Genomic DNA, 24546 nt, shown 5'->3' with positions numbered 1-24546 from the left:
TATAAACCAATGCAGATTTTGTAAGTATCAATTTACACTTGAATAAACAGGGAATTTTGATTGGTAATTTTCTTACTCCACATTTTTACTAATGGGCACTATAAAATTTGAAGATTTTAATACGGCACTCAATTGGGAGCATAGCAGATTAGGAGCATCATTTGTAGAAAAAAAATAATAACTTAATATACTGTAGATCCAAAAATCATGTCTTAAACTCATCTGTGCTCATCAAAGAGCTTTGATTTGTTATGTGAAAACAATTTAAAAAAAAAATTACAGGAAAAAACAACAGCCACTGCTAGCTGATTTAGCAACAGAATTAGAGCACAAATAAAGCCTTAGAGAGAAAATGACACATCACAGTTTTTGAGAGCAGATTCACGTTCCTATTCTCAAATGTCTTCTAGAGTAACATTTACAAGTAAATTAGCATATACAAATGATATTACAGTTGCGGCAAGAGGCTAACTGAAATTAAAAAAAAAAGGCAAGATACATGGCAGATTAATACAGAAATCTTAATTGTAAGGTAGCTCAGGACCTTTACTAATGCTCTAAATTTCAGTTCCCTGGATTTGACTCTGACAATTCACTCCAGTCTCCACAATACTACAATGTTTGTGTACTGTGCAGTTTCTGCAGAACAATGAGGCAAGTGAAGAAGAAGGTGGAATTTCTGAAAGTGAATGCAAAGCCAGATAAACACCCAGCTTTACTCAAGGTAGAAAGATCACTGTGTTGCATCATTTCTCCCTAATTAAAACATCAAAATACACCAAATGTCAGTAGAAGTATCATTTACCCAAACGATGGCCCAGGAGACTTTCAGGTGACCCGAGTCCCTCAGGGCAGTGGAGGCAGCTCCGAGCTGAGTGAGCACCCTCCCATGGGACTGCTGTGGGAGCAGCCATGCACAGCAGCTGCCTCACCCCACTGCCACACTTTCACCCTGCAGCAAATGTGCACCAGGTACTGGACAGCCTGCCCTAATGGAGGAGGAAGTTCCTGACCTGAGCCTTTCCACACACCGTGTGGTAAAATTGGTAAATGGTTTAAGCTGGCAAGAAAACATTCTCCATCCACCTGTGTACACATAGAGTGTCACACAGGAGATGAGGGTTTCCATGTCTCATACCCAATACCTTAGAATATCAAAAAGAAACAAGAATGTCTCAGCCAAAGTTGCAGCAGTGCTGTTGTAAACGGCATTTATTATAAATTTCTTTCAATAGAAACATTTGCATCACAGAGCAGTTCTTCATAAATCATGCACTGAAGAACTGTTTATCTCACCAACTTTCCAACTGCTGTTTGTTTCATTAACCCACAGCTTAGCTGGTGTTAGGTACAAACGTGTGCAGTCTTTAATCTCATCTGTCAGCCGTGTTTGAATTTAGGAGAATTAAAAAGAGGGAAAGTAATACCTGTGCTACTTCCTCATAATATAAACTTCCAAGGTCAGTCTACTCTCAATTTATAAGCAGCTACATTTACTAGAACAACTCTACCTGATGAGCACGGTTTGCTGTTGTGGCAAATGTTGCTAGCAGTTACCAAAATGTTATTGATTAATAATGTCACTGTATGCTATCTTAATCTGTAACTCTCTTACACTTAGTTGGGCTTTAAAACTTAATACAGATCTGGACAGAAAAGTGAAAAGATTCAAGAATGGGAAAGAGTTGTTAATGACTAAAAGCAGCACCCTCTTTTATCTGTCCATCATCATTAGGGGATGGATACAGGCAGCTTCCTACAGATCTTTTTAAGCAATCAACTGCTACAAAATGTTGTCTCTAGGACATTGTCCCCTCAGTTTTTCACTTAAGCAAACAAACCTCCAGCTACAGTTGGTAAGAGGTCTCTGAGGGAAATGTCTGGCATGGAAAATTGGGAGGAAGCTTTGCCAGATGAACACAACTGTTTGCATTAACGAAGACAAGACTAGCAAATTCTGTTTCTGGGCGCTGTAGCTTGATCCATTTGCAAGAAAACTGCATGTAGCTCATTAGGCAGAAAGGATAAGGAGTAACTTGGTGGCTTTGATGAGAAACAACAGTGAGCAAATGTTGCAGAAGAGAAAGAAAAAGTAACCAAACAGTTTGCAAAGTTTCAAACCCTGCAGATAACCAGAGACTTTTGAGAAGGGTGGCATTGTGACCAGACACCTTGGATTTCTACCACCCAATTCCCTTTCAAATTGAAGAACCTTGGAAATAAGATACTTTATCTTTAAAATGTTTTTGCTTAATTGTCTTCCTGTGCTCTCTTTGTCTTCAAAACTGAAGTTTAATTTTAATGTAAAATTAAACGAAAGCTTTTATTATGGGCAGAGGTTCCCCTAGAAAAGGTAACTCCAGGATTCATTCACATAGCCCTTGGGAAGCCAGCAGAGCTGACTGACACTGCTCTTTTAATGACTTCAGAATCCTAAAGAAACATACACACTCTTTCCTCCCATTCCTCAGGGAGGTGTTGATTTGTCAGTCAAGGTCTTTTGGCTTTTCATACCATTTCCTCATCCAGTAAAGCAGCTGCTGCAACGATGGCACTTCCTACCTGAGAACTAACCCTTCTTTTCCCCCTTCACTACTGTGTGCAAATGTCATCCCTTTCTTACAATCAATATAAACATCTTTGCTGCTTCTACAACTTCCACCTCATACCTTCTGTCTAACCTGCCACCTGTTTTTTTATCATCTGTTTCTGCACCTCTCCTCTTCCATGACCTGCACTTTTCTATTGCTCAGCTATCATCTGCTACCTTCAATTTGTACAATTACAGCTTGTAGCAATTATATCCTTTTGCGATAATAGCTATATTAAGGACAATCTATTTTAAAGGGTTTAACTTCAAGGTACTGTTCTCCATTACTAAGTTCTGTTAATGGAGGTCTGTCATTACTGAGACCTGCAGAAGGGCTCTTCTTGGAGCCTGCTTCTGTCCAGCCCTTGGATCAGTTATCAAAAATCCTGCCATCCCCTACCTTGAGGGTATCTCAGTCTGGACAAAAATAGCACATAAGCACTGAAAGAAACACCATCTACATCAGCAAGTAGCTTGTCACATCAGGAGGGATTCAGGAGCAGCTGGTGCTGAAGTCCCCTCATTAACCCATATCAGAGTCCCAGTTCTCAGTGTGGTCCCCTGGGCTGAACATTTGCAGCACGTGTGATAGACCTTGTCTAGAGGAGCTGTGACTGGTTCAGACCCTACATCCCTGCTAGAGGTTGGATAACGTAGCTTCTCCTGAAACCAGTTGAATTTGTATGTAACAAATCTGCCACGAGAGCCAAACCAGTGGGAAATAAGCAGGGAAGGGCAGGAGACCTGCTGCAAGTCTGCACTCCTCCTCTGAAACAAACCAGTAATGGTGACACAGCCAAGAGGGGGCATGAAGCTGGAGTGCAGATCTCTCCAAAGCTGCATGTAGTGGTTGCACAGAAACACCAGCCCCTGACCTAGTCCCACCACAAGACACAGAGCAGAAAATGCTGCAATGCTGGTTATGATAAAATCTTTACTGCCTGCTTCACATAAGAGTTGGACTACCCAGTACATGTATTAATTCCTGAGCATCTCTGGAAAAATAAGAAATGGACAACGGTAAGTAATTTGAATTTAGGTGGCTAAGCCAATTATTTATGTAAAAAAAAGGAACAGTGCTCTCGCCAGCCAGATATGGCAAAAGCATTTTGGACACTATCTAAACTGCTGTGAAAAAAATGCTTCCAATTTTAGGTAAAATGATAGCATTCACTAGTTATTCAAAGTGATTGCCTATATTAGTGTGTATGGAACAACTTTTCAAAATCAGTTTTCCATGAAAATTCCATTTCTTAACAAATTATTTAAATGAAAAAAACCAACACCCTACGTATATGAAGTAGGAAGAATGGAGAGCTTAGTAATTTATAAAGCAAATACCAGCTCTGACTGAACTTAGCATCCAGCTGACTTTTTTTTTTTTTCCTTTTGGCAAGCAATTTGGTGACTTAAAACTTCTTGTAAAGGAAGAAATTTTGTAAAGATACACTGGGGCACTGGGTTTTAAAAACTCTAAGAGTGGAATTTAAAAAGACCTGAAGTCAAGAGCCACTGCAAAGCAGATAAAACAAACAGGCCTTTAAGAAATTACCTGGTTTGAATCTAATAAAATGCCTTTCTACTCTTTTTTCCAGACTTCATTGAAATCCATATACAACTTTACTTTTAAAGGGAAAGTAGAACTACACAACTGTTTCTCCCTTCTGCATTATTTTGTTACTTTCAAAATAATAGGCTTAGATCAACTATAAAACACAACAACAAGAAGTTCACATAAAAAGTAAAGTTAAAAAAACCCTTATAGATCTTCTTAAGTTTTCTTAATGTTTGCAGAGCGGTCTTGATTTTATCTGAAAAGATAACACAGGAGAAGGAGAAGGCAAACATACAGGTGAGAGTCTTCTAAACAACTCAGTATCACTGGTCACTGCCAGCTTCTGTGCCAAAGAATGGTTTTACCTGGAACAGTACATATGTCCCCCTAACATGCCTTTAGAAATTTAGCTTTAAAATTAATTGGAAGTATATTTTTATATAAGATAAGAGTGCTATTAAGCTGGCCTAGCAAGTGCACAGTACAAGAAGAAAGCTCTCTCATTCCTATTTCTCTACAGGAAAAACTTTGTATTGCAAGAATGATGCTGCATGTGCCATTTAATCCTGCCCTTTGGGCAGAGCTACCTCCCCTATGAATGTGCTTTTATCATTTGGCTGTTTAGGACTTGCCCCTTTCATGAAACTCATGTGAAAAATAAGCACATAGAAAATGAGGAGGCAAGCAGATGTAACACTGGGATAGAACCACATGACTCCGAAAGCTTTTCATTCTAAAGTAAGGGACTCCCTTTTGTGAATACAATAAAAACTACTAGTGACAGATGTGATCAATAAATGCTGCTCAATGATCTCCAGTTAGGAGAGAGAGGCCTCCCTCTCTCTCCCAATAGTATAGATCAACATTCAGGCATTTAGTGCTGCAACTAAGTATTTTGACAAGTTGAAAGTATCTAAACATATAAGTATTAAAACACGTTCTCTGCATTACACACTGCACACATTTGTCTACATAAGCAAAATTTTCATGGGCTTGCAGACTACTATCCTAACCAAACAGCTGATAGCATTGCTCTTCCTGTCATGTGTGTCTGCACCACTGTCTCAAACACTTCAGACTTCCATAATCTTTTTAAAAAATATGTAACTATTGCTAACTATCAGTCTTATGTAAAAATACGTTACACATTGTCAGTAACAAAATAGCTGTTGTTAGTAGAAATATTTTAACATTACAAAATGTTAAAATACAATGCAGTATTACATTACCATATGTATATGTAGTACCATTCAAATATGATTCTTAGGGGTTAAAAAGACATATTTCTATGAACAGTCTCAAAAAAGATACACCACAGTAATTAAATGTGAATATTTTTAAGAAATTGAATGATGTGTACAAGAATCTTAATTTCAAGCTTCCACTGGTTTAAGCAGATCATAAATGTGTAAAAATAAGGAGGAAAGACGTTCTACATTATTATTTTAATGTTCAGAACTGACAGTGATTGAGATCAATGGTATTATGTGGCAGCATGAATCAAGCCACTTCTGCCTGCAAAATTGTATGCTAGCTACCTGTATCTACAACATTGCTCTTCTATCTTTGCCTGTTACAGTAACTGAAACAATGCCTGTATTTGTTAGTTGCTCCTTTTGAAAATGCTTTTAGAAGGAATGGTTTATTAATCAAGACAGGAAGACATAATATTTCCATTTTTCAAATCAATGACTAAGACTCATCTGCTTCTTAAATTACAGAACAAAATGTACAGTTAAGAACCCCATGGTACAGGTCGTGGACCAGAAGCAGAGGCCTGCCCCAAGCTGTGCTTGTATTAACATACACAAAATTGGCTCAGGTGCTCCCCGACTGGTGTCCAGGCAGGTTTCAGTTTCAACCTGTGCAAGTGGTCCATAGCACTGTCCTTCACATCTTTTCTTTTGTCTACTTAAGTTATTTTCAGGCGTTGCTGAAGGGATTTTAAAAGATACGAAAAGCCTCTTCTCTCCTTCCCTCCCTTCAACTGTGTACACATGTGCTGGCTGACATGTTCAGTACACAGAGATCAGTAAAAATACACATTGAGGTTCCTTTTAATCTATTTTTGATAAACTTTTCTTTCTATTCTTAGAAGACACCAGACTTGTGACAAATCTAGTGCTATAACTGCACTGAAGAAAACCATGCACCAGTTTACTAGTCTCAAGTGAAAACGGCTTGAGGCCATGGAGGAAGCCATTACACATTGGACAGACTTTGCAGAAAATGTGAAAGCATTAAACAGGAAGGGTTATATTATTAGGAAAAAAGTGAAAGCTGTTATTTTTTATCAGTCTCTGCAGTAACTTGCTGAAACAGGGAACAAGTATTCTTTAAAGCTGATGCCCATTTGTTATTGCAAGAGAGCAAAAAATGGCAGAGACATTCTGGGATGTATAAGGAGGACCAACTCTCCTGAAGCACTCCCTTACATAAACCATGGAGGCAGAGCTGCTCCAGGTATTTATTTCTGCAAGCATGGTTACCTGGAACATTTTCAGCCATTCCTGAAGGCCCGATGGCGGCTGCACGGATGTGATGCGGCGCCGCTGCTGTCCCTGGCCATTGGCTGCCCGCAGGTCCCCAAACGTCGTAGGTGTGGCGGAACATGGCACCAGCCCCGTGGTACTGCCATACAAACAAAAAGTGACAGCCATAGGTAAAACATCAAGGAAAATTCACGAGTCTGTTGCAGAACAAAAAAAATCTAGTACATAATTCGCAACTATTACCTTAACTCTTCAGCTTCATGTAAAAGCATTAATGTGAAGAATTTTTCTGCTGGTCACTCAAGAGATCGGTCCCTCACTTGGATAAACCTGCCTGCTTCTACCACTGCAGTGACAGCCCCCCAGCAAGGAGAGAAATAGGGATCACATTTCAAGGCTGAAAAATTATCACTCTGTTAACTGGCCAGCAAGCTGCGTGTAAAGATGCAGGTTTACATATTCCCTTCCTTGTCAGAGTATTTCCTTTCCTTCTGGGCCACACTGGTGCCTTCTGACTGGGGATGTAGGAAGCCACATCTCAGAGTTCCACCTGTATGTGAAATGTGCTAGCGCTGCTTCATCTCCAAACAGAAAGGAAAAAAGTATCTATTTTTAGGTTTTAATATATTTTGTTGACAAAGAACTAGTAATATCAAGCAGTTCTAGTGGCTTAGTGGTCTGGAACTGGGCTTTGAAATACTCTATACAGTCTTTTAAAGTTTGTGTGTTGATGGAACGACAGGAATTAAGGGGGAGAGTGTGAAGTGAAAAGGGAAAAGGAGCCAAAGGTGCTCTCTGAATCACAGTTTGATTTTTTCACTCTGACATGTTAAAAACCAGCTCATTCATATGGAATGGAGCTTTTAAAAGAGCTGGGATTAAGCTACTATTGTGGGAGTCTAAAGAAATACAGCTGACTGTGTTTTCTGGTTTGGGATTTTTTTGTTTGGTTGGTTGGTTGTTTCTTCGTTTTTGAGTTTTGCGGTTTTTTACATAATATAAAGTACTTCGTTCACAGAATATCAAAGCCGTATTCCCTAGCAGGAAATATGGAACCCCAGTAGTATTTGCACAAGCATGAACACTTTAAATACAGTGTGAGACTCCAAAAAACCCTTTGCTCTTTTGTAGGATAAACCCAGCTTTTTAGTAGGCATGAGCTTAGCGGGTTTACTGATTTTTCAGTGGCTACAGGAATAGCTTTAAATGATGCAAGGCAGGTTCATTTTAATATTTACCTCATTATGCTCTACAAACATTTCACTCTACTCTTCCTTGTTCTGAAGGACAATCATAGCATGTCCTAACATTTACCCAAAGTGGTCAAGAAAAGTAAAGATTGGTTTGAGCACACCTACTTTTAACTGTTTATTTTGCTGAGTAATAACAGAAACTGGTATAAAAATACTGTTTCAGAGATGAAGGATCCTCTTAATGGCATTTGTTTACTGGCTTTACCTGTTATATGCAAACAGGTCAATCAGCTGGTCAATTTTAGAGTGCCTGATCCTAGGGAAAATGGAAACAGGCACAAGAACTGCATCATTTGCCTACATATTATTTAGATAAAACCAAATCAAAGAGTTTAAGAGAGGAGGATCAGATGTTTTTTAAGGATTTTTTATGACAATAACTATTCAAAATCCAAGTAATGCCGGTTAAAGGTATTGTTAAAACAAAATGTGATTTTACAGCTTACTCATTCTAATCACCTGCACAGAGATCCAGCACAAGGCCTATCGTTCAAGGTCCAAAATAAGGCACTTGAAACTAGCTTTCATTGGTTCTGAGCAGCATGTAGCCTTGAACTTGCCCCAGTAGAACAGTTATACTTTACTTTCTTCAGCTGTAAACTGGCTCTCAGTCAAAAACAAGTTATTCAAAACAGGATCTAAAAGCTTCTTTCCTTTGACCTGAGATTAAACCACAAGATACTTGTTTGTGCTTCATTTTTCCTCTATGTTTTCACTCCCCTGAAACAATGAGTCAGGTCTCTGTGGAAGCTGGACAAGTCCACCAGTTCCTCTGAATCTGACAGTTACACTTGACAAAAAAGTGTACTTTCTTTGTTGCTGAACCGCTTGCTCTTCTGGGAGTGCAGAGAACAGCGTGTCACCTGAAGAACTGGTGGCCAACAAGAGAGTCCTTCCATTAGACTGACTCAGAAATCAGAAGATACCACCTTGAGGCTTGGGGGGATGTGGAAGCTGCAACAAGTTCCTCTCAGCAACAACACATTGCCTCCTTTACTCTGCTGCAGCATTTACACATCTGAAAAGCAACCCTAAGACCTGTTGCCTAACTTTTCACTCATCACCTGATAAACCTCTTAAAGGAGGAGAAATAAAATATAAACTACTTTTGAAGAGCCATCAGTGACTGAACAGTACTGTAGCATGTTCAAAAGAAGCACCAGAGAGCCTGGGGAGGCAAATGCAGTGCTTATGGGAGGGACGATGCTTATAGTGGGGAAAAAACGTAAAATAGTGTAAATTCAAACAGGATGGGAAGCAGTGTGACATCCAAGCACAATTGTTATGGCAACTACATAATAAGCATGCAGTTGTAAGGTGTGCATCCACAGCCCTGCTCCACTACTGCAGCTCGTGGTTAGGAGTGCTTTACCCCCACACAGCACCTGATAGGAACAGCAGCAGATATTTGTGCTTCCTGGTACCATACAGGAGTAGCAAGGAAGGGGACCAGAACCCATAATACTTTCAGGTTGTAGATAGCAAGTACGTATGCGTTCCCGTTAAGATCAGATGGTCTGCTCTGCCTACATGAATTTCCATTCTCTCATTCCTGTTACCATAGCAAAGTGATACATTTGATCACAATTTTAATAGTCTTAGGGTTTATGGTTATGTCCCTTTTTAAAATCTGATTGATTTTATTCCCAAGAATGCTCCAGCCCTCAAAAAGTCTCTTAAGTAAATGGGCATGCTATATTTAGAATGAAACACAAACCTCAACCAAAGAAATGCAAGTCTGGCTACTTCATTAAAACTCATCTACAGTTCACATAATTTAAATTAGCAAAGCAATATACAAATGCTGATACCACCTCTTCTTTGCTTTACAGTGCTTTAACATTAAGAGGAGCTTAATTAATCAGGCTCAGCAATTGGAAAGACAGGATATACGCAGGAATCAGAATCCAGTGATCTGTCATTGCATTTAATTACCTTGTGTATTCTGAGACTTTGCAGGGTTTCTTTCCCAGAGAGAAAGAACGGACCTCGGAGCCATGGTCCAACTTTCTCTTCATCTGTAAGGTGAGGGAAAAAGAGTAATAACATGGATTTAGTTACACGACCAACCTTACTTATGTGTACTTCTATAAAATCAACACATTTTTACCTTCTACTTTTATACCAAATTTCAAAAAGCTGACACTCACAAAATGATTTAAAGCAACATTTTATTTTCTAAATTCAACAATATTTGATACACGTTTTATAGGGTGCATGTACATATTATTGCTCTTTTAGGGCCCAAAATCTATTGGAATTACATTATTTTAATTCCCAGATTTCAAATGTGAAAAAGTGTGCAGAACTGTGTTAGTTTATTTACTAAACTGTTCTTTCTCTGTCCTCCTGGGAGAGGAGGGAAGGAACTAAACCAAAGCCCTTGATTTTTTTGTGTTCAGGTTAATTGCTAAGTCTCTCATTGAAATGGTTAAATTTTAGGTAGCCTGTCTGCATTATAAACTATATTTATCTTAGGGCCTAAAAAAAAAACAAAAACAAAAACTGTATCTTTTCCTTTGTCTATACTTTTATTTTAAATTTGTACATTGAAAACATTTGTAAAACTGCAATAAAACTGACTGACAGATTAACCAGTATTTTTTCAAGAACAGTAAGGATGAAAAATGCTACACCCCAGTCTTGAATGTCACCCCCAATTAGATATGATCAAAACCAAATAACGAGCAGGGCAGCTGCTAAAGGGGAAGCCAGACTGCAAAAATTACCAAAGAGATGGAAACCAATGAAAGCCATATTTATCCAGGCAGACAAATAGAGATTACTTTCTACATATTTGGGTAATCTTTAACCACAGACTTTTGGGCTAAATGAGACATACATGTGCCAAATGCAACTTCTGAGTTTTTGTTGGTTTTCCTTTTTTTTTTTTTTGAGATGTGATACACCACAACAGTTTAGCCAGCTGAAGAATGTTTACTGCTGTTTACAACTGTGAGCTGCAAAATACATAAACTACTGGTATTACCCTTCAGACTTTAGTATAGCCATTTGCCTCCTTTTTCCAAAATTTTGCATTTAAGACATAGTCTAAAAGTTGGCATCTTTCTTACACAACTGATTTGATCTTTTTAAAAGTTGTATTATAATATAGTTATTTAACCATTTATTGTATCAGCCTGCCTACCTACCTAAAACAAAACACCCCAAGCCCAACAGCATTCTCTAAAGCTTATAGTCCATATACTTGTGTTGTGATTGTGGTTTTTATACTTTTAAAATACCCTCATGGCTTTACCTAAAAACAGCCACTGAAGATCTTGTGTTCTGCTTCATCAGTGGTTACACATGAAAGCTAAGGCTCCTTTTCACGGGAACAGCTACAACACAATCAGCAGAGCTTGCCTTGTAGCTGTGTTTTCTTGCCCGTGCCTCACATGGGACACTCCACAGCATTTCACCAGACAAGCACTGAGCCAGAACCGCCCTGAATGCTGCCGAATCACCAGCCTCACCCTCGCTGCTTCCCCACGCCCCAGGAGGAGCAGCCCCCCGTGTTTCCCCTAAGAAAACCAGGTGCAAGGATCACTGAAAAATAATGGATACCATCTTTTATTGCTGTGCTACGTGGGTGAGCCATTAAAATTACCGGAAGCATAAGTAAGATGTTTGAGAACACATTTCAGGATTTGATGATAGACTTTTCAGAAAGGATTTTTCTTGTTCAAGGAAAATTTTTATTTCCAGCTTGCCTTTCTGAGAGGTTATCATCATCATATTCCTCTTCTGCTTCTCATAAGAGGGAGATGCAGTTTTGCAAAAGCACACCTTAAAAATAAAAAGTAGGAAGCCTACAGTAGAATAACCAGCTCTGGTGATTTATTCTTTTGCCTTAGCGAAGAAACCAATATGCATTATGTTGCCCAAAAATTATTTCACCTGTTTCTTTTGGCTGGGGGTTTTTCAGGTATTTTAGGCAACTTTCACATGGGATCCACCACGCAGACTGACTTTCAGTTATCTCAGAAGGTGCTAAGTAAATACACGGTCAAAAATGCCGTTTATCATATGAGGAAGATAAAACTTTCTCTAAAGCAGAGAGGTCTAGAGACAAGATTCAGACATCAGTAAGGTCCCTGTGTAACCAAAAAACAGAAACCGTCGAGCAAACATCCCTCTAAACATTTCATTTGTCGCTAGGAAAACACAACTCCTTCAGACAACGTTTATTTATCAAAATGACCGAAACTGCAGTAAATCAAAAATTTTTTAAAAAAAAATTTAAAAAATGAAAAGAAGGGGCAGCAAACTGCATTCCGCATCACCGCCCGCCACCAAGCGCTGGCAGCGCTCCCCGGCAGCGCACTGACTGCAGCTACGGCCGGGCGGCAGCCCCCCGCCGCCGGCACGTCTCCGCCCGCGGACCGCCGGCGCGGAGGACGCGCGGCCCCCGCCCGCCCCTCCCTGTCCCCTCCGTCCTCCGCGGCCGCGTACCCGCGGCGGGGGATGTGGGGGGGGCAGCCACTCACTTTGTAGAAGATCATCTTGAGGGTGCCGTAGAAGCCCATGGTGTCGGCGCGCTTCCCCTTGCGCGACGGCGGCGGCGCCCCGCGGGCCCGGCGGCCGGGCAGGCGCTGGCAGTACAGCCCCTTCTCCGGCAGGTAGGTCACCGCCTCCCGCGCCGACATGCTCGGGCACGGCAGGCGGCGGCGGCGGCGGCGCTGCTCGGCCCGGCTGGCCCGGCCCTGCCCTGCCCTGCCTGCGCGGAGCGCGGCTCCCCCTGCCCGCCCTGCCCGCCGCCTGCCTCCGCCCGCCCCCCGCGCCCGCCCCGTCCCTCCCTCCCCGCCCGCCTCCGCAGCGGCGGCGCGGCACTGCGGGATGCGCGGCCGGGAGGGACCCGCGGGCCCCGCCGGCGGGAAACCGCCCCCACCCCGCGCAAAGGGGGAAAAATTAAAAAAATCACCAGCGCTGCGGGGCTTTGGGGCTATCTCCCCCTTTCACTCTTTCCCCCCTCTCCTTCTCCCGCACCGCCTCCGAGGCAGGGGCTGCCCCCAGCCCTCGCTCTGTTCCCTCAGTGCCACACTCTCCACGGTTTTCCAAGCGGGTGCAAAACAAGCTCATTTCCACTAATTATAATTATACGATCGCCCTCGGCGGGCCTGGCTGGACTCGTCCATGACTGCATTCCGTAGACAGACGCAAATTAGTCCTTCAAAAGTGCGGGTAATTTTAGAATAATTTGAAATGCGCTACAGTTTTGCCAGGGAAAAAGATGCTGAAATACCCTCTATTGGCTAAACAATAGAATAAACGGTTTTTGAAGATTTAGGAAAGACCCGAATCCAGCAATTATGTAATATACATTAAAATACTAATCCAGCGCAGAGCCGCGGCGGAGCTGTCTGAGGCAGGAGCGGGGTTTCCCCAGCAGGGAGGCAGGCAGCCTTCCCCGCGCACCTGGAACCGCCTGGACGCACACACGCTCCCCTCTCGTACAAGGCAGCTCTTGGGCGGCACCAAGCCATCTTAGCTCGGGCTTCAAATCCTACGCAGGATTCTCACCTGTATTTAAGCGAAAGCACGAGGAAAGCCCTTGGTAATTACTTGATAAAGAACGCTCCTTTTTTGGTCATTGTTCACATCAACAAATCTGTCCAGTTCACCCTTACGGTTCGATTCAAGGGCACTGAAGTTCCTGACATATGGCTGGGCTCTCAGACAGACACCTGGAACCCGCACAGCAGCTAGGCAGCTTGATTTTTTTAGTTGCTATAAAGACAACTCAAGAGACCTCAGAATTTTTTCTTTTCTCCCTCCTGCAAAGTTTTCTGCCCAAGTTCAGAACAGAGCATACCCTGAACATGATCTGAAGCTGCAACATTCCCCTATAATTTTCCCCAGGTGTAGTGGAAACTGGAGATGCTCAGCAGCCCTCCGGACCGATGCAGAAGGGAACTGAAGGAAGCACAGTCCATTCCTGCTGACCTGAGGGGAAACCATCTTCTTCTTTATCACCCTAAGCAGTACAAACAAGGTTCTACCTTTATAGAACACACATCTAAATGAGTGGAAATACTTTCTGTAAAACCCATTACCTTCCTCATTAGTACTTTAAAAAAACTCCTATGTATTATTACTTAGCAATAGCTAAGTGTGGTGGGTGTTAGCACACCCAGATAAGGGGAAATCACTACCCCCACAGCACACAAGATTCTGCCTCTATGTGGTTTTATGTATCTCCCATCCAGCACTGAGTCCTCACAGTCTTTTTCATCTCCCAGTGAAAATGGTTCTGCCCATCACATCTTGGCATTTATGCCATTATCCATTAAACTGCAGTGCTGTATATTTTATGAGAACAAAATGGTCTTGAGTTGACTTCATACCTCAGACATGAACAGAGCTGTACATATCCCAGGAGACTATTACTGCTTTCCTTTGCTAGCACATCACATGCAAAGGGGAAGGAAAAAAAGCCACAGGCTGCATATACACACTAAATAATCACAGGAAACAAATTAATACTCAAATCATCAGAGTAAGAATGAATTTGAACATTATCGCTGTGAGGACTTAGAAGTACTTTATACGTGTGCTTGCCTAATGCCCTGTGATGCTTGCAGCTACCTCTGCCTCTTCTCCCACCAGTGAATGCACTTGATGCAGAGGGGGGATGATGGCTACTCTTGCTCCAGCATAGCAGCAGAACAGGCAGGAAATCCCCAGGGATTAGCCTCTCCCCCAGGCCAAAGGCAAGTGTAATCTGACAGCATGGCTAGATTTATCTTTTGAACAAAATGTGCTTTGGAATTAAGCAGTCAATGAGTTGAATAATAATTAGAAATTACTATTTTCCTCTCTTTTGGAGTACTACTATTGCAGATTACTTCTCTTTTGATCATGATTGGCAGATATTCTCTCATGGTAAAAAACCCCACTGACTTAACTGCTAATCACTTTGCTACAGTCAGGACCCATGTAATAACCCCAACAATCCTTTGCTAATGGTAGAAAACTTGGTATGTCAGGTATTTAGTCTGTACAAAAGGTTTGGATTTTTTCCTAATTTTAGATACAGATATCACAGACAGATTTGACATTTGAACAGTGACCACCTTCCATCTAGCAGTCCGCCTTTCTCAGACCAGAAAACAAAAATTGCACAGGGTTATGGCTCTGGCTCTGACTTTTTTAATATTTTTCTCTATAGTGGTCCCACTTTTGATTCTCCACAAATAAAGAAACACTACCTCTATCTCAAATAACGTTTGAAAGTCTCTGGGAAATTGCAAGATTACTCAAGTTGGGTGTCTGCTCTTCCCCCAAAACACCTGACCACAGCCTGGGTTCTCCCTAGTTACTGGAGAATAACATGCTCCACCAAAGGCTGAGGGCACCTACTGTCGGACTCCCACTCTAAATTCCTGTCTAGAAAGGACTTTCTACTTTGACTTTGAGAACTATCCTGTCCTCAGAAGAATTTAATGTAATGAATGCACCACACTCTCCCTTGTAGGAAATTAATTAAGGTTTTGCAAAAGTAATGTGGAACTGCCTAACCTGGGAAGACTCAGGTCACACAGCTTCACTTTGTGCCTTGTGGGAAAATACAAGGGTGGAGGAATAAGACCCCAACCCTGCAGATGCTTTTAAGAACCTGACAGCAAGTAGCAAAGATGATGCATTAATTTACATCTCTACCAACATTTGAAATAATATTTGCTACAGTAACTTAATGCCCCAAGAATACTTAATGGTATAAAGTAAACATTCATCACAAATTAAGGTACACTGAAGAAGACTACAGTTTAAAGCAATGTCAAGAGAAAAATCAGAAGTTGCCACGTTTCTTTCCCTATTTGGTATATATTTAATTTCAAAGGTTGGTCCTATTTTGTTTAAGCTGGAGATAATTTTTCAAGTTCTTAAAACCACAAACAACATACAATTCTTGACATTTAGAAAAATGTCTACACCAAAATTACATCGTTTTCAGTGGACACAAGTCCAATCTTATTTCCCGTCAGTACTGCCAACTCTTAATTAAAAAAAATTCACAGCATCCAATTCTTTTCCTGTTGGCAACATTTCTAGCACCTTTACCAGTTTGTCATGTGGCATGCTGTAATTAAGACCGTCTATTACTTCTAATGAAAGACTAGAATGAATTACAGAAATCACCCGCAGAGCTATATAATCCCCAGAAGAACAGAGATTACAGTGCAACAGACCAAAGAAACAACATTTTTTGTTGTTTTTCTTTTAGTTGGAGAAACATTTTTGAGTGAGGAGACCACAGGATGGTCTGGCTTGGTAATGACCAGTCAGCATTTTGAAAAAACACTGGTGCTTAAACCAGGGAATGCAAAAACCATAATTGGCATTTCACATACACACATATGTGTGTCGGGAGCATAATGTGTGCAGGAGGAACTGCAGAGCAATATGGTTTGGTATCTCCATTAATATTGGTAAATGCATCATTCAAGACAGTGCCAGAAGGGATTCTGTGTACTCTGCACATTTAGCAGACGCTTAGCAGACTGACTCCTTTAGAAACATTTCAGAGGGATTTTTGTGTGTTGTCTAATAGGATTGCAGGGTTTTTCTATCCAGGAAACCAAACATCCTAATTGGGAGGGGCCAAATCCTTAGCTGCGCAAGATTTACCCTGGACACAGTGAAGATGACCCGGGAAGAATGGTCATGCTTAGTTGATTTTCCCTTTCTCAAATTTGGATCCACTTAGGCTTTACACACTCCCCTTCTGCTTGGTAATCTAGTTTGGGCAGCTGCAGCAGCCAGCACTTTGTCTTCTATATTCGACCTATTCATCCAACTACATACTTCATTTAATTTGCCAAATGCTCCCATTCAGGCAAGAATCTGGCCCCACAGAGAGGTACTTCTGCCATCTGCTTTAGACATTTAACTACAGCTTAGTTCAGGACACCTACATTTAAAAGCCTAAGTTCCCATTCAGTCAATGAGAAAGGCACATGCTGCAGTCCAACACGGATAAGGTCTCAGAAAAGGAGAAAAATATTTAATATGATAGCAAGTGTTTAACATGTTCCAAAGTAGTTCAGGGTGGGCCTTTCCACTACAAAAAGGCACTGCTATTATTGTCAGATCTTTTTTCTTTTGAACTATTATGAAATTAAACAAGTGACCCACTGGGATCATAGAAGTCCCACGTTCTCACGGTTTCTCCTAGTTCAGTTTGGGCTAGGCAGCAGCCTTACAGGCTATAGATTTGAGATTTATTAGCGTCCTAGGTGCTGAGCTGGAATTATTTTATGGGTAAATTCCACATCTATGGGGTGAGACAAAGGTTTAGCACACTCCCCAGTTAAGGAAAACTGGTATTTGGCTAACAAAGCTCAAGGGTACAGTGTATGATGCACCTATCACACACGTGTAACTGTGTAGAATATATGATTAGTATCGATTCAGCAGAAAAGACTTGAAGAAATGAATTTAGTTGCACCAGTTTGTGACCAACAGCTGCTGCATTTCAACTATGAGGGAAGAACAAAGGCAACTTGGCTCCCTGGAAGCAGTTCAGATAGAGGAATTTCTGCTCAATTTATTTATAATGCCTGCAGCAAGCTTCGAAAGGTTCACTCCTGCATGTTTGCCTCAACACAGTTACAGGAATAAATTTAAACGTATGATCTTGTGCTGTTCAAGTGAAGTACAAGCAATTCTGGACACTGCAATGTGCACTGATCAGCAGCTTAATGATAAATGGCATCTTTTTGTAGTATTGATGAACTTAAGGTTTGGGAGGAAGAAGTGAAAGCAAGAGTAACTCTATTATGGGAAGAAGGACACAGAGAGGCATTACATTAAGTTGCATGAAGTCTTCCAAAGCCTACTTAAGTGGAGTGGAGAATATGTATTATGAAGTATGATAGGTAATACCGAACTGTTTCACTAACTGTATAATGTTTCTTGGCAAAGCATTTTGAAGACTGCTTTCAAAATGAAATTCCCCACACATGATTATCCATGATTTCCATGCAAAGGTACCGTAGTCAAACAAAATTGTAAAGAGACTTTAAGCTTTGTTTCTGCACGGAAGGAAATGGCATCAGTAGCAACTGAAAAAATCAATTAATATTTATTTATAAATCCTGATCCTGTTAGAATAGTAGGAACTTTGATTGCAAATACCATTTCAAAGGTATATATCTGTAGCAGAGATTTCCTATAAACCACTTTCTTCAAACACTTGCCTTTAAAAAAATAGAGTTCTAAACACATTGTGATAGAATTCAAAAGGTGTGCTAGTTAATGGCTGTAAAAAATTGCTTTGAAAAGGGTTTAAACATGAAGTGTATATAACAGACTTCAGCATTGGATACTTTTAATAAATTTCATATTATGTTTTAAGAGCAGGGAGATTTCACAGACAGGCTTAATGTAATACAGCATCACTGTGTCTCCAGCAGAGCAGAACTCCCCTCTGAAGGTCATACATCCTGTCCTCTTTGCTGGTTCCCTGTAGTTGGGCACAGAACTTGCAACATATGCTTCGACGCTTAGGTTATTTTAAAGGAGTACAGCCAAAGCTGTCATACGCCCGTTAATGAAGGGAACAGATCCATGCACTCTTTCTTGGTGATAACACCAGCTTAAAGATGTCCCAATCTCACCTGCTCATTCCCGTCCCTGAATGGCTCTTGCCCTTATTTCTGCAGGAACAAATCTGTAGAAACACCCTGAGAACCAGATTCATTAACTGATGCAGGGTAAAGAGAGATGGATTAAAGTTTTTACCCTTGGGGTTTTCTTTTTTCTTTCTTTTAGAACTAGTCAACTAGTTTAAATTTCCACCATGCTCTCACAAACAACTGAGCCAGCAGAAGCAAATGAGCAATTCACAGGCAGGGCACAAACTCCTTGAGCCAGCTACACCACTGAGAAAAAGGTACGAGGAACTATGACTCGAGTGTCCCATGCAGAGAGGATAAGCCTATTATTTACACCTAGAGCCATCACTCCCTCAGCTATAGTTTCATGTGCGTTTAAGCCAGCACAGCCACTGGGAAGAAGAAAAAACCAAACAGTTCCTGCACTTGTGGCTGCCCTTGGCCATTCATTTCTATGCTTGCATCACCTTTTAAGGTGCCACCACAGCCTTCGTTGTATGGCTCTGTGGTCAACTATGGTGGCAACAGACCCTGGGTCATCTTTTTGCTAGGCTATTTTCCTGCCAGGTCAGATTCCTCATCTCCCTCACTGACCAGCCACACTCACATCTGTGCCTGCATAGCAGGACGTACAGCCCGCTCTCTCCTTTTTAACCTCCCCAAGCCCCCAGAAGAGCTACCTTACCTTGAACTCTCGCAGAACTACAAAGGCAAGGAACTGGGGGGTTTGGGCTTTGTCCTCCCAACCCAGAGGACTGTGTTATTACCAGAACAACTTATCCACATTGAAAAAAAAAATTCAGTCTGTGATAAATGGAAATGGACACTCAAAGAATTACCACAAAACAACCACAACAAGGTGAACCAGAGGCAGGGGGTATAATGCCAACCTTCTTTAAACATGTCATGTTGTAACTCCAGAAAGCTTCTCTCATTAAAACTCTATATTATTTCACTGAATAAAACCAATGAAAACAGAACATTTTTCTTCCCAAAGCATTTTTCTTCTTGTTAAAGAAAAAGATAAATTAAAACAAAATATCAGTGCAGCTAAGCTTCCTGTTGCTTTTAATTCCCTGTGACAATAACCACATGCAAGTTTCCTACACAGAAATACACGGTTTGTTTTAAAACTAGCAATATTATAATCTAATAAACATTTTTTTTCATAGTGCATATTCATAAGGAGCAGAGTTAATATTGATAATGCAACCTGCACTTTCACATCCTTCACTGCTTTCTGTGCAACAGGAACATTATGAGTTGCTTTTTTGAGTTTTGTTTTTACACAGTGTTGTAAGATTATTCATTTTTCAAAGGAAGAAGAAGGTATTGCATATAATACATCTTGCAAAACATTCACTAATGGCAGCAGACCTTCATAAGAACTGCATCTCCATTCATTGTGCTCCTATTAAAGTTAACTGTAATCTATTTATTATATCATTAAACTTAATATATTGTAAGATGAATTCTATTTATAGATGCAGTAATAGCTGCACTAATCACTCAAGTTCACATTGAACCAGGCTGTGCTTCTGAGCCGCAGGAGCGGTTGCTTCAGAGACCAAAGGACATTCCTAAACTTCCTGAAGAGATGACCTTGCTTATTACACACTGGACAAGCCCGAGTGGCCCCGCAGAGCAGACCCTACAAGCTGCTGGCTCCCACAATTGCACTGTGGAGGAAGCTAGCACCATGCATCCCATCCACTTTCCTGCCTTGGCCCACTCTTCTCCCAGATATCCTTACACACCACACCAGCAGCCAGAGACCACCTGGGCACAGGGTGTTCAGCTGGCACAATATGAACATAGCAGTACCTGCCTGGGCTCCTTGTTAAATAATTTTACCTTATATTCCTATTATAGTAATTTCACAGATTCTGCATGTGACAATAGTCCATCAAGTTAGAAAACTATGCACTAGAGACTGTTCTTAGGCACATAAAGCAGAAGCCCTTCTTGCTGATCAACAGATGACAAACACAATACAAAAAAAAATTAATAGGGATCAGTTCCTTTTTTCAATATTTCAACAAGAGAGCTGAGTTGTTTTGTTTATATTGACAAGAATGTTTCCAAATTGGAGAAGTGTGCATTTCTGCCTTTTGAATGCCAATGTTCAAACTGTTTTCACTCAAATATAAGCAGGTTGACAAATCACCTTTGTACAGAAAAAGAAATGTGTGTTTGGACTTGGAAGGCTTACCAAAAATGTCTGTCCTTTGCACTGAATACAAATAGAGGACTGGTATCTACTGATGTTTTCTGTTAAGTTTTCCTTTTGTTTTTTTAGAGATAGCTTAATTTTAATTGCCAAGAGAAGTGCTTGTTTATCTGGCATAATCTATACAAATTTATTTACAAAACAGTTTCTGTCATCATTTGTGGTACATGAGGATGATAAGGGGTTAGTGGTGAGTCTTTAGGCTACAGACAGAAGAATTCCTGGAATTACAGATTAAACCAGAAGGATTTAGGAAGAATGCAAAGAAAAAACTATTAAAAATGTCAAATCTTTTTTCCTACTTGTTTTACCTAAAGGGGGTATAAAGGTTACAAAGCCAAGCATTCAAAAGAATTTGAAACTACAGGAATAAGATGCTTTTACTCAAAAAAAGCTGCTTACCAAGACAGCCCTGTGCATGGTACATACCAAATAAGACACAGATTCTGTGGAAACAAACGTCTGAGGCTGTGATTTATTATACATTGTTATCCACCTGTACACGTGCATCAGGTTTGCACAGGCAAACATTCCGAAGTTTTAGGCATGGCATCCTGGCATCCCTTTTATAGCATGAAGGGAATTCACCCCACCATCTGGCAACGCACTGACTCCCTGTCCAGTGAGCCAGTGGCATGAACAGCCTGAGCCCCCAGGTGATGCCCCACCACTGTGGGTAGCCAGCAGTGAGGAATACAGCAGGATACAAAAGCACTAGAGGAAGATGAAACACGATGTGCCAGGGTAGTTTGCTGGTAACAGAAGTGCAGGATCCTTGAGTCTCAGCTTTGGAGAGGAGATTGTTCTGTTGAATGTGCATGGATTTCCTGGGCTGTCTCCATCTTTTCCTCCTCCTTGTTTCTCCATAAGCACCATCCTCAAGGTCCTCCATTCCCTTGCCCTGTGCTTTCCGTATCAATCTTCTGGCCCAGTAGTTTCCTCCTTCCTGCCCTCTCCACAGCATCACAGTCTAACCAGACTTATTGTCCCAACTTACAACTCCTTTCCTTCCCCACCCTCGACCATGTTTTCTCCCTCCCTGGAATTCAGGACAAGCATTTTTCCATACAATGTTCAAGCATCTACAAGGCAGGGGACGTCTGGAATGCAGGACACAGAATCGTATCAGCCTGGGTTGGAAGGGACCTACCTTCAAGATCACTTAGTTCCAACCTCCCCCACCATGGGCTTCAATGCCACCCACTAGATCAGGTTGCTCAGGGCCTCATCCAACCTGGCCTTGAACAATTCCAGGGATGGGGCATCCATAACCTCTCTGAGTAACCTACTCCAGTGCCTCCGTACCCCCTGGGTAAAGAACTTCTTCCAAACATCTAACCTAAAATCTCTCCTCTTTCAGTTTAAAACTGTTTCCCGTTGTCCTGTCACTATCTGCTCATATAAAAAGTGACTCTCCCTCTATTTTATAAGCCTTCTTGAGGAATTGAAAGGCCACAGTGAAGTCTCCCTGGAGCCTTCTCATGTCCAGGCTGAACAACCCCAGCTCTCAAAGCCTGTCTTCACAGGAGAAGTGCTTCAGCCCCCTTCAGCAGTATGACCTGGTAGAACACACACTCCTTGCAGCTCAGAGTGTCTCTGGAAATGGTCATTTTTCCATGACACACACTCTGCGCCCTACCATTAAGTGGCAGTGGTGGCTATAAAAGGGAAAATTGCACATTATACCTGCTTGATCCAGCTTCCTTTTCTCACCCAACCCATGCCTATGGTAGAGCACAGAGAAGGGGATTTATTCCTCTTCCATGAACCCTCATGATTTATTGCCATGACAACTCTCCCCTGTCCAGAGGCCTGGGAGAGCCATGTGAGCTGGTTTCTCCTGAGTACATTCTTCCTGCAGTGGAAGATGGATGCCAAACCTTTGCAGAGCAGAAAGGAATGCCAGGCATGCCGGGGTCACACCAGATGCTTTGAAGGCTTGCTAACCCATTGTCATTAACCTTATGCTGTGCAATTGCATGTCAAAATGGGCTACAGGCAGAGGAAGCAGGCCAGCAAACCTGCCCCATCTAAAAACACTCTTCCCCAAACAGGTGCTTCCAGTCTAGAAACCATACAGTATGCTTGCCTGCCTCTACAAGAAACACAGCTCTGCATAATTTAGGGTAACTAGTCCCTCATCCAGATGAGAGGTATGACAATTGCTAATAATTGGTTTTTTACACGGAATCTAGCTTTACCAGCACAGCTCTTTGTAATAGATGTTTCATAGAATGTGAGAAGTAAGAAACAGGTGGCACATTTCACAGTGTTTCAGAGATATTTTCAAACAGTGCTACCTGTACAAAACCTAAGAACTACATAATAAAAAAAGAAAATGACCATACCTGTCCACTGTTATGTCTAAGCTTCTTTTGGGAAAACATTTTGTTCAATAAAAGCTTATGGTCCCTTTATAAAGCTACTTGAATTAAAAAAACTACTAGTCAAAACCCCTGGTTTCTACCCTCAAGGAAAACTGCATGTTGCAACCTTTACATAACCTCAGACATCACATATTTAAAAACTTCTGTCAACTTGCCAGATCAGTGTAATGGAACTGATGTACTCCCTAAACCAATCCATTCACTGTGGGTTAAATAGCAAGACAGTTAGCTAAACTCCTGGGTTTTGAAGCTTACAATTTCTTTATTTATAGACAGGATGGAGTAAATGAAAGATTTCAAAGTTTTTTGGTTTGCTGTTCCATCCACTTGCAACCACAAAATTAGATGGCAACCGTGGTTTTAAAGTTTGTAACTTTTGGAGATTCAGTATTTCACAAATCCAATTATTTAAGGAAATGTAGTCCATCTAAAGTTACTGATTTACCAAAGCAATGCTACAAAGTAAAATGTCTAGGAATAGTCCAAGTCACTGATGTGGTTGGTTGTACAGGGAAGTATCTTAAAACTATTATAAAGTTAAGAGGGAAAAAATGCAAAATATTGAAAACTATTATTTGAAATAAGTGCACGAGAAGAAGGATTTAAGATTCTGTAATAAAGCCTGTGCAAATATATGTCTTAGTTCCTATTCCTTTTATTTTGCTGAAAGCAACTACTAAAGCTTGTTATTAGCTGTAACATTGCTTAAGCAATGCCAGCAATGTTCTGACAAATCTCTACGGATTTTTTTACCCACTTTCTTTTTATTATCATACTCCATCTCTAATATTCAATCAGTGCCAAACCGGTTTATGTATGCCAATCTTTCTCACAGAAATGGAAAAATACCCTGCTGTATGTCATAGGCCTGCTGATGTGACAGGGAGAGACTGAATGGAAGTGGGAAAGGGAAGCGGGAGGGAGGAGGATGAGAGCACCAGCCTGCAGTCTGGTATTTAGTGAAGTCTCATTTTTTAATCAGAAAGTTGGCAGAAAATCAAAGTGCAGACTAGAGTTAGTTAGGTCCCTTGTAATTTAACCTTCAACACAAGCTTGCACATTGCGTGGACTCCTCTCTTTAGTCTAATTTCATACGCAGAACAAACCTGTGCCTTGAAAACTGGCCAGATCTTAATAATCCCCACTTTACTACCTACCTTCAACAAAACATGCCACGAGCCACTGACCAGATCATTCACTGATGAACCTAAATTTCAATTTCTATGCAGTTATTTAAACACAGCCCAGCTGTTAGCTGAATTTCACCACTTAGACAAGATTGTAAAATGTTCACTTTTGTCCCTGGTAAAATCATAGACAATGTTTAGGAATATTTGATTAAAAAGAAAATTCTGGGAAGAACTCATTTGCTGCTTGTGTAAATATAGTTCCTCATTAAAATTTGATAACAACAGTCTTA

The 24546-nt window shown here is 41.0% G+C and overlaps 1 protein-coding gene across 3 annotated transcripts in view; it reads right to left on the bottom strand.

Moving 5' to 3' along the window:
* FBXW7 (F-box and WD repeat domain containing 7) overlaps window positions 1-24546 on the bottom strand; it is a gene marked incomplete at its 5' end in the record, with an annotated part of 179990 nt that overhangs the window by 20556 nt on the left and 134888 nt on the right. For all 3 annotated transcript variants that reach the window (XM_082282249.1, XM_082282250.1, XM_082282251.1), the window contains 2 exons: window positions 6635-6776; window positions 9826-9908. In XM_082282249.1, coding sequence (XP_082138375.1) covers window positions 6635-6776; window positions 9826-9908 — 225 coding nt within the window. The remainder of the gene's footprint in view (window positions 1-6634; window positions 6777-9825; window positions 9909-24546) is intronic.

The sequence above is a fragment of the Coloeus monedula genome (genome assembly GCF_965178545.1).
Source record: "Coloeus monedula genome assembly, chromosome: 5".
Lineage (NCBI taxonomy): Eukaryota > Metazoa > Chordata > Aves > Passeriformes > Corvidae > Coloeus > Coloeus monedula.
Note: the sequence above shows the minus strand (reverse complement) of the source record. Positions and strands in the feature narration are given on the sequence as shown.